The sequence below is a fragment of the Phodopus roborovskii genome, unplaced genomic scaffold, assembly GCF_943737965.1.
Source record: "Phodopus roborovskii unplaced genomic scaffold, PHOROB, whole genome shotgun sequence".
NCBI lineage: Eukaryota > Metazoa > Chordata > Mammalia > Rodentia > Cricetidae > Phodopus > Phodopus roborovskii.
The window spans coordinates 11,158,892-11,169,928 of record NW_026125506.1 but is presented as its reverse complement, the minus strand read 5'-3'; the positions used below and the strand labels follow the sequence as shown (position 1 = coordinate 11,169,928).

The 11,037-nt window shown below is 49.3% G+C and overlaps 1 protein-coding gene across 1 annotated transcript in view; it reads left to right on the top strand.

Annotated features, from left to right (window-relative positions):
- The first annotated feature begins 6,056 nt into the window (after nt 1-6,056).
- The window catches only part of Camkk2 (calcium/calmodulin dependent protein kinase kinase 2), a 46,317-nt gene continuing 41,336 nt past the window's right edge, over nt 6,057-11,037 (top strand). The window contains exon 1 of the mRNA XM_051176615.1: nt 6,057-6,541. Coding sequence (XP_051032572.1) covers nt 6,072-6,541 — 470 coding nt within the window. The 5' untranslated portion in view covers nt 6,057-6,071. The remainder of the gene's footprint in view (nt 6,542-11,037) is intronic.

The following is an 11,037-nucleotide window of genomic DNA, read 5'->3' as shown; positions in this document are numbered from 1 at the left end:
CCTAATGAGAAACAGTTTCTCAGACAGGGAAAAACAACTCCATCCGCCAGGGAGTGTTTGCTGGCCAAAGACAGCTGCTCTGGAAACAGGCTCAGGGTGGACTCAGAGACACTAATTGGAGTGTTGATGTTTAAAATCTTTTCTTTAATTTCTGTGGAGGTTGTATTTGTAGAAACGAAATCACAATAACGGCTGTGTAGTAAAAGAAAAAATTTTCAGCAAGAAACTATAATGAGTTCATTTTCCTTTGTGTTGTTTCGCTTTTTCTTAGACATGGCCGGGGGTGACTTCAGACTTGGATCTTCCTACCTCATCTCCCTGCAGTGCTAGGTAAACAGGTGTGTGCCACTGTACCTGGCAGACACCGTTCGTGGGGTGGGAGACAGTGCTAGGATTCCCCAATGCCTCCGTCACACATGCTGAGCTCTGCCACTGAGCTCCACCACCAGTCTTTGTTACTAGTGACTGTGTGAGCTGGATTCCATGTCCATCAACATAAAACCCCAGAACTGTCAAGATAGATCAGGGCTGACTGGATTTGTAGGGCCACATGAAAAATAAAATGAGGTTTCTGATATAAAGATTTCTGGTGTTAGACTGTGACTTGATGCTATAAAAAAAAGATAAAAATGGCAGCAATAGTTCTTGGGTTTTTGTTTGTTTGTTTTTTGAGACAAGGACTCAATATACAGCCCTTGCTTGCCTAGAACTCACTCTGTAGAACAGGCATAGCCTCAAGCAACAGAGATCAGCCTGCCTCTGCCTCCAGAGTGCTGGGTTTAAATGAACACATGGGAAATCCAAGTACTGAGACCTTTCTGAGCACAGCCATGCCTGATTTCACCCACAAAGCCACCTGTCTGGCCCTGCGCTCAGCTGGCTGACTTCATCTTGGCAAGGAAGCTGTTTCTGAATCCAAAGCTAGCATGCAGCTTGTTCCCAGCTATCTGTGGTGACTCAGCCTCCTAGGCTGGTCTTCAGAAGATAATAGGTCGTACAGAAAGTAGAAATACCAGAGTGACCCCAAAACACAGAACCATCTGGGTGATGGCTAACTGGCTTTTTTTTTTTTTTTTTTTTTTTTTTTTTTTTTCCCCTTAATGGAGTGTGTGGTGGGAGAAGGAAGTTGGCACTTATGTAATGGCATAATTCCAGGTGGTTTCACAGTTAAAGGTCTTGGAAAGAATGGTCTGGTTAAATAGGAAAGGGTACTGGAGAGAAAAGAATTACAGTTTTATAGTCATTAGCGTTTGGGTCTATCCCAGAGGCCTTTAGAAGTTACCCTCAAAGGAAAGGGAAAAAAGTGTTTTGACCCCAGGACCTGGATGAGAATAGGAACATTTACAGAGTGGCCTGTTGTGAAATCCTTACACAAATTACTACATTTCTGGGGCCAGAGGGATGGCTCTATGGTTAAGAGCAGCATAAATAAAGATAAATCTTTTTGTTTCTTTGAGACAGAATTTCTCTGTGTAACAGCTCTGACTGAACTGGAACTCACTCTGTAGACCAGGCTGGCTTTGAACTCACAGAGATCTGCTTGCCTCTGCCTCCCAAGTGCTAGGATTAAAAGTGTGTGGCACAACAGTCTTAAAGACTGGGTGATAGCTTAATTCAGTTTAACAGATGGAATTAAGAAGTAGGGAGGTGGAGTCCCTTGCTTAATTAGCAGGTTGTAGAATTTGGGATCCTAATTTCTCTGCATTACCCAGATCCCATGGTTCCAAAAGGTCCTGTGTTTTTGTGAACACTTTGCCCATTTGTTGACTAATAATATAATTTATCTAGTAGCTGGATGTACCAGACACTACTAAAACCTGCACACCATTTCCAACACTTTAATCACAGTGCCCTCTCCATTTTTCCAATGAGGAGACAGAATTCCTGACACTGTGACCTGAGGCAGGCCTGTCACTGGTAAGGACTAGTCAGAGATTCAGTCCTTGGTGTGGCAGCCTCTATAGCCTATGCTTTTCCTCTCTGTCCCCAGGCAGTCTTTGCCTTTATCCGTATGCCTGGACTATTTCTGTTTTGGGTATTCAATTGTATCCTGATGCTTTGCTTCTTGCTAATGTGTGCAGGGACAGATGAAGAGCATTCTCAAAAACCCTGATATCTTTTATGATGCCATCTGTATTTGGTCTTAGAAACAAACCTATTCACTTCACTGCCTGTGGAAGGTAGCTTTTCAGGGTCTCTTTCAGCTGTTGTTTGTTGAAGATAAACCAACGAATCAACTTCTTTGACGATATGAATCCTACTCTCTTGTTCTAGACATTCAGGCCTACCTGGCAGAGCATTCCTATGGACAACATGAGTAGAACACAGGCTAGCTCAGGGAGGAGGGGCTTAGCCTTGAAAGAAGGTTGTGAAGTCAGTGTGGGAGAGAAAATGATAAAGTCTTATTTCCATGCCTTCCCCCCTCCACAAAGTTTACGTTTTCTTTAAAAAATAAGACTCAGATGCTGTGTTTACTTATTTTGCTGGCAATCGGTGTTGTCAGGACAACAAGATCTGTTTGCCTAGAATAGGATTTTCTGGCGTACTGGAACGGGAAGATGAACACACAAAGCTAACTCTTGTTTTCGTATCTGTAGGAAGAGAATGGTTTCCTTGTGTGGGATGGCTCCTAGCACAAGAGGAGCTGAATGGCAACGACAGGCAATTACCATGCTCTGCACTCTGTTCTCATTTACTTTAATAAGAAAGGCACATAAATTGATGGAAGTTTTAGCACCGTGCTAAGCATATTGGTAGTTAACATCGGTGAGCACTTATGCTGGCACTGAGCTAATATCTTCACACACATTATTGTACTGAAACCCCAGGGCAAGTCTGTGAGCTCAGTACCATTATTGTCCCTATCTGATAGTTTAGAAAACCAAACTAGGAGAGATCAAGTCCATGGCCCAAGCTTACAGACCTGGTCATTAGTAGATGCACGTGGTACCTGCCCAAACTCCAGGAATTTACAGTTTCTGGGCAAATCAAAACCCAGAAGTGAAGTCAGGCAGTGGTGGCTCACGCCTTTAATCTCAGCACTTGGGAGGTAGGGGCAGGTGGATCTCTGGGAGTTCAAGACCATCCTGGTCTACAGAGCTAGTTCCAGGACAGGTTCCAAAGCAGTAGAGAGTAAACCCTGCCTTGAAGGACAAAATACAAAACAAAACACACAAAAGAAACCAAAATACAAACCCAACCCCTGCCACAAAAAAAAAAGCCAAAACAAACAACAAGCCATGAGTAGGGTTCAGAGCATGTGGTTTAGTGGTAAAGGGTTTACCTGGTATGTGCAGTTCCCTTGGTACCACAAAACAAAACCAGAAATGAAGAAGGAAAGAATAAGGTTAGCTGAGCATCAAATAATCTAACCTCCCGTGGACGTCAGGAAAGGGATTCAGACGTTAGCTCCCCTAGACCTGGATTTACAGGCTGTTGTGATCCATCATATGGGTGCTGGCACTTGAACCCAGGTCTTCTGCAAGACTAACGAGTGTTCTTAACTGCTAAGACATCTCTCCAGCTTCTGTATGGGCATTTTAAAAACCTTTCTTTAGTGTTTAAGTTTATACTGAATTTCTGCCTGTGTTATCTACGGTGTTATAATAAAACATGGGCAATTTAGTAAAACACGACATAGTCATACAGAATTCTACATTTTAACAAATAATGGGAAAGAATACCAGGGTCTATTTCGGTTGCTCTAGGAAAGCAGGGTTTCCCACATATTTTTTTTCCTTTGCCCAAAGGCCATCTATTTACTTTTTTTATAGACCAAACCAATGAGTTTACCGGGCTTTACTTAGAAGAGCAGGAGTGACCTCAAAACAGCTGCATCGATTCCAAGAGTACCCTGTTTATGGGTGATGACCTTATGGAAACTGACTCCTGGAGTGCCCCCTAAATGGCAACACACAGGAAAATTATAAGAAAATCACCTTTGATGTTTATAAATAAAGTTTTATTAGGAACACTGCCACATCCATTGATTTATTATTGTCTGTGGAGGCTGATGGCAGAGTTGAGTCATCACTGTAGAGATCATAGGGTAGGTCCTGAAATGTTGAACTGATGGCCTTTTAAAGAAAAAGTTTGCCAACTCCTGCCTTAGCATTAATGACCCCAAAGGCCCCCCATTAACTCTGATAGCTATTTGAGGTGGGGGGACCAGACAATACAGAACTGTGTGCCCCCAATTCAGTATTGACTGTTGTCAGCATTTTGCAATTTGCTTCACATTTATAGAAGAATTAATACAAATATTATAATGTTATCCTATACTCGATGTATCCTCCTTCCCTCCCGCCTTCCTTTCCTTCCTTCATTTATTTATTTATTTATTTATTTTTAGTTTTTCAAGTTAGGGTTTCTCTGTGTTGCCTTGGCTGTTCTTGAACTCATTCTGTAAATCAGGCTGGCCTCAAACTCAGAGATCCACCTGCCTCTGCCTTCTGAGTGCTGGGATTAAAGGCATGTGCCACCACTGCCCATCTTATTTATTATTGTTGTTTTGTCTTTGAAACAGGATGTATGTGGTCCAGGTTGCCCTGGGACTCCTTGTGTAGATCAGGCTGGCCTTGAACTCATGAACATGTTCCTGTTCCTGCCTCCCAAGTGCTGGGTTTAAGGCCTGTGAATGTATGGCTGTGTACCACATACATGCACTGCCTAATAAGTCCAGAAGAGGGCGTCAGATCCCCTGGAACTGGAGTTCCAAAGGGTCATGACCTGTCATGTGGGTGCTTGAAATTGAACTCAGGTTCTCTGCAAGAGCAGCTCGTGCTCTTAACTACTGAGCCTTCTCTCTAGCCCCCTTCCTTTATTTTTATCCCACATGCTAGGCAAATACTCTACCTCTGAGCTACACCTCTAGCTGCCTCCTTCCTTCTTGGTGTCAGACTGTCATGAATCTAACATGAACCAATTCTCTTTGACTTTTATAACTTTTGCACAAGCATGTGTCCATAAGCGTACACTGTGTGGGCATCATAGAACATGCTGCTACCCTCTTGAAATCAGAGCAGTTATGTTTGCCTCAGAAAGGGCCCCACCGGGCTGTTATCAGTCCTTCAGGGAAGGAGTAAGAGAAAGCCATTAGACCTTCACCTGAGATTACCTCCCTCCCTCTGGTGCCCACCCAAGCTCACATGGTCCTGGAAGAAGCTAGAGTGCATAGGAAGGGGATGCGAAGAAAGAACTCCGCCCATGTTGCTTTTGGCAGGCCACCATCCATGCTGGAGATGAGTAAGTCCAATAAACTCATTGGTTCACCAAGCTGGGCTTGGACAGAATTGGGTCTTTGATCTGTTGTTGGCGCCCTATTTTGGGTGAATAGACGTTTGTTCATGTCGCCCCAGGCAGTCACTCAAGAGTGGGTCTTAAGAAAAACACTGTGCGTGATACTGTATTCTGCAGCTCGCTCTTTTACTGTACACGTTTCTGTGCTCCTTTCATGTGGGTACAAGATCTAACTCAGTCCTTTTAGCCATTGTGCACTGTTCCTCTCCGTCTCCCTCTATTTGCTATTACTAACAGATAAATGTGAGTACGTTGAAATATCCAGAGGTGGCCATCTCATTAGAACGCTCACTGAGTTTATTCGTCCGGTCCTTGGACTTGTTTGCGAATGCTCCTGCAGCCTAGAAACAACTGGAATAATTTACCAACTAACGAGGGCTGGAAATTGACAACGAGCTTTGGATCCTCAGTGATTTTGACGTCTCAACTCCCATTCCCCTTTGCTTTCCGGCAGGGACTTGCAGCCAGCCCCTGGTGAACATCCAAGTCTGAGTTCACTGACCCTACCCCCAACGCCCTCAGGTCGTTAAAACACCCCTTTCCTTCTCCGTTGTTATCCAAATAGGATGCTAAAGGAGCTCAAGGCTCCTGCAAAGTAAAACGCCAAAAAGGGGAAGAGTGTTTGGCCAGAACAGGATGTGTTTCATTACACGCAGCTAAACCGCCTTGTGGGGAGACACAGAACTTCACTGGGCCGTACAGAGTGATGCATTTTAGGGCGAGCCTACGGCGGTGGTCAGTGGGGAGGCGGCTGCGGAAAGGGCTTCCCCATAATGGGCGTTGCCCCGAAATCCAGGGAGGGAACCGCCAGACCGGCTCCTGGGTTTCCCGCCGCCTTCGGGGAACTTCTCGACGCTCAGAAACAAAGCGGCGTGGAGCAGCTGGCCGGAGCCGAGACGCACTTCCACACTTGCGGCCTGTGCGTCCCTGCGCGGGCCCGGCCTGGCTTCCTGCCGCCGGCCGCCTCCTTCCCCCAGCTCGCCTCCGCCCCGGTGCCACTTAAGTCCCCGCGGGGCCCGGCGCGCGGCCGAGGCTGCGGCGGGCACGCGCGCTTCCACGCCGGGTCCTTGGCCAATCAGCGCGGAGCCCGAGGCGCCGCCGCTGTGGCCGCCGCCGCCGCCGCGCGCGAGCCGAAGCCCGGGCGGCTCCTCTCGCGGAGAGCCGAACCGGACCGAGCCGAGCCGAGCCGAGCCGAGCCGGGGGCGCAGAGCGCGGGAGGCGGCGGCGGCGGCGCGGAGCCCAGGTGAGCTGGCCCGAGGCGGGCCGGGCTGAGGGGGTCACGCAGACACCGTGTGGGGCTCCGGGCTCCCGGCCCCGGGCGCGCGCCGTGCCGGCAGACGCAGCCCAGAGGCGGGCCCCGAGGGGACCCCACGTGCGCCGCCCCGCGCCCCGCCACGTGGAGGGCTGCGTCCCCTTCCCCTGGGCCTCCGGAGCGGGGCGGCGCTTGGGCCCGGGCGGTGGGGGCCGGCCTGGAGTTCCGCACTGAGATCGGCCGGCAGGGGCGGTCCCGGGTCCCGGCGACGGCCTAGGCCACCCCTGGCGCTTGACAGGTGCGGAGCCTGAGCGCGCCGAGCGTCCCTCCCCCGCTACCTGCAGGGCTCGGGGCGACCTCGGCCCTAGCGGGTTGGGCACAGGTGCCAGGACCCCGAGTCTGCCCTCTGACCACCCTGACCTCACAGGCCGCCTTGATCCTTTTGACCTAAATTTACCTCAGGGCTGCAGCGCGCGGTGCACGAAGAGTGCATGCTCTGGCCCCTCTGCCTCAGCCCTGGGGCTGGTGCCCCGGTGTCACCCGTGTTTTACCACGGTTCTCCCCACCCCCCTGGCTGCCCAGTTTGGGGGACGGGGTGTTTTCACAGCTCTGCCAGCCTCCTCCCGGGCTGCTCTCACTTGGAGATGAAGAGGTGGCACTTTGCTGCGGGTGGAGAGCGTCTGAGGTGTCATGGGCAAAGAAGCAGCCGTCTGATCTGGGGGTGGGTCCTGCCGCGCATCCGCATTCTTATCCTAGATGCAACTTTTACCTTCTTCGGCCTACTCTTGGATTAGTCCCAGTCCAGGACTAGAAACTTCAGGTGTCCTGGGGCGTTAACGATGCCTTTTACTCCTCCCAGCTCTGCCCCCACAGGACTGAAGGGAAGATTGCTCTGTGTCCCCGCAGCTCCTTTGTTCTGTGGAAGTGGCAGGGGCTGCCACTGTTCCCAAGCCACCCCACAGAAACCGTGCAGCGGTTTCAGAATAGATTGTGTACCGGTGTACGAAAGCAGCCCCGGTTTGCTAGATCTTCCTTCTGTACAGCCTGCTGCTCTTAACCTGTTCGCCAACGCAATCATTTGATGAGCCCCTACCTTGGATAATCGTAGTGACTTTTTTTCACCCATGCTGAGGCTAGAACCCAGTGCTAGGAGCATGCTAAGCCACCCTCTACCACTGAACCACACTCCCACCCCCTAATTAACAGTTAAGTGAGTTCTTTCTTTCTATGTGGCAGATACTGTTTTGTTGCCGGCATTATCTCATCTAATGCTTATCCCAAATCCTGTTTGTCTGGGAGTTTTGTCACTATGGTTGAGAGTAGGAGATCGAGGCTCAGAGAGGTTAGTCAACTTCTCTGGGATCACTAAGACGAGCAAGGCTTCCCTCACCTGGGTGGGGGAGCCCAGGCCTCTTTACTAAGCAGCCTATGAGGACACAGGCCTGAGGAGTTCCTGCAGCCCTGTCTGAATTCAGGCTTGTCTTTCCCGCCAGGTGTTAGGGGGCTAATAACTGTTTCGGCGGTTTTCAGGGGGCAGTCCCACCCTCCAGGCGAGCATTTGGAAACATGTAGGAGTGACTTTTGGTTTGTCAAAATGAGACTAAGCACTGTTGGTGCTTAGTGGGCAGGAGCTAGGGAATGGCAAATGTCCTGTAAGAATGTCGCTACCCTAAATGCCAGTAGGGAGGTGTTGAGAAATGCCATAAGCCTCGAATGCTGGGGAAACGGAGAGCCACAAGGTGCATTCTGGAGAAATCTGTGGGAGTGTCCCCCAGAGGCTTCCTGAAGGGGGTGTCATTTGTGCCAAGCCTTTGAAGATAGGCTGCAGTGGAGGGAGTGGGTAGAGGGAATAGGATGGATCCCAACTCAACAGGGGGAGTTTGTGCATTGGATGTAGACAGTGGCTAGGGCTGTTGTCTGCTGTTTGGCAGGTTAAACGGCTGTTCTCGGTCTTTTTGCTTACTGTGAACCCATCCTGCGGAAGGAACGGTTCCCATTGGCAGCTGTCCAGTCACTAGAGACCTTTTCCTGGACACGCCTCCTGCTGGTGCTCGAGGGCCTTGTGAATCTCATTTCTTCCCGCTATCTTGGGGATTTGTGTAGGCACTCTATCACATTTCTCCTTTGAGTTAGAGTCTTGGACTAGTAGTAGGCAAGAGAGCCCCAGGGTGGTTTCATGCAGGTGGCTCAGGCTGCCGTTTCGTAGCCTCTCCGATCACGCCTGTACTTCCTCCTTTGCGAGTTGAGGGGTTTCTCTTTTGAAATTGACTTCTCAGATAGGATGTGCTCTGTTGGTAGAGTGCCTGCCTGGCACACATGAAACCCTTGGTTTGGCCTCTAGCACTTTATGAGCTGGGTGTGGTGGTACATGCCTGTAATCCTAGCACATGTGAGGTGGAAGCTGGACCAGAAGGTCAAGGTCATGCTTATCTACATAGCAAGTTGGAGGTCAGTCTGGGCTACATGAGACTCTGTCTCAAATTAAGTAAATACATGATAGAGTTCAGATTGTTTGTTGATAGAAATTTGTGAGGGTTTTGCTAGCAAGCCCTCTAAGCTACGTTCCCAACCCTTAAAAATAATCAAGCAGATCTCGGTGAGTTCGAGACCGGCATGAACTATAAGAGCTAGTTCCAGGACAGCTTCCAAAGCCACAGAGAAACCCTGTCTCAAAAAAAACAAAACAAAACAAAACAAAAACAAAAATAAATAAAATAAAATAATTAAGGTGAAGTTCCCTCAAGCAGCGCTTCGGACACTATCTAGTTTCCCTCTACCCAGTTTCAGGGCATTTGCATTGCCTCGGAATGAAACCCTGTGCCCCTCTCTCCAGGCTCGGCACCCATACCTGCTGTCTGTGGGTTTAGTGTGCTGTGGATGTGTCCCGTGAGTTACACCCTGTATAACAGGTGTTTGTATATGGGTTCACTCGGTAACACACCTTCTATGCTCCATTCCTTTTTATGGCTGAGTAATATTCCATGGTCTGAGTGAACTACGTTTGGTTTATTCATCTAACGATGGGCATTTATGTTGTTTCTTTCCCTTTTCTGGGAGACAGGGTCTCATTATGTAGTCCAGTCTGGCCTTCACCTCTTGGTCTTCCTGTCTCTGCCTCTTGCACGTGTACACCATGCCTAGCTGATTTTCTTTCTACAATTATAGAACATTTTAAGCACAGAGAAACAGCAAAGTTTTGTTCATTTGGACTGGCTTGTATTTCGGAAGACAGGAAGGAGGCCCTAGGCATGACAGGAACTGGGCAGTGTCCTGCCCTTTCTCAGCCTGGCCATGCAACCTCCATCCCCTGTTTGGGGGTCTGGGAACAGAAGGGAGCTGAGAGGTGCTGGGACTTGCTCCCTGTGAGAGTCTCTGTGCTGCTGGGGAATCCTGTGGAACAGATGAACTGTTTCCTTTTGGAGAGGGAGAAAGAGGAAATTAGGAGATTCTGTCGTGCCCCCACACCCACCCCATCCTGAAAGCTGCAGAGGGACTATTTTTGTGTTGTCTCTTTTTATCCTGGTGGCTGTAAATAGTTGAGAATGGCAGTTACAGAGATAAAAATGCTAATTCCAACCTGGGAAGGAGAGATGGATGATCCCACAGGAAGTGGGGGTAAGGAGGGGCAGCCAGGATCCTGCCCTCTGCCCTGCACAGGAGGCAGGGCTGAGGGAAGGCCAAAGGTGTTGCCCGAGTGCTTCCGTTAGGGAACATTTAAGGGGGGCGAGGAGGGGAGCACGTACGTTCCCGGCCCTGTGTAGGTTTTTTTTTTTTTTTTTTTTTGGATTTTCAAGACAGGGTTTCTGTGTAGCCCTGGCTGTCCTGGAACTCACTTTGTAGACAAGGCTGACCCCAATCTCAGGAATCTGTGTGCCTCTCCCTTCCTAGTGCTGAGATTTATCTGCTTCCATTCCTAGCTCTGTTGTGCTTTTTAATGTACACTGGGACCGGAAGTGGTGGCACTCTCCTTTAATTCCAGCACTCAGGAGGCAGAGGCAGGCAGCTCTCTGAGTTTTAGTTCAGCCTGGTCTACAAAGTGAGTTCTGGGAAAGCTAGGGCTACCCAGAAAAACCATGTCTCTAGGGGGAAAAGTACATTGGGAGTGTTGCTTTCAAAGCACCTAGCAAAGACAGATTTAGGTTTATCTTAGACCTCGATACCCATTCTGGGTCCAGGTGTGGGGGATATGTGACCCTATATACCTGGTTTCCAGGCTTGACCCTGCTTGGGTGGGGACATGTATACTTGAGGCGGGACAGGGAAGGAGGTGGATTAAATAGTCTCTAAATGGACAGGGATGAGGGAGGGAAAGAGATGTGGGTAGGAGAGACAGGGATGCCCGAGGTGCCAGCCAAGCCCACATGTCTCTGGTTGGCCAGGCAGTGCGTTGCTGGCTGGAGTGAATCTCTTTCTTCCCCTTACAGATTGAAATTCCATTTGTCTCTCTGCTTCTCCCTTTGGTTCAGTGGAGGACTGAGAGGGAGTCA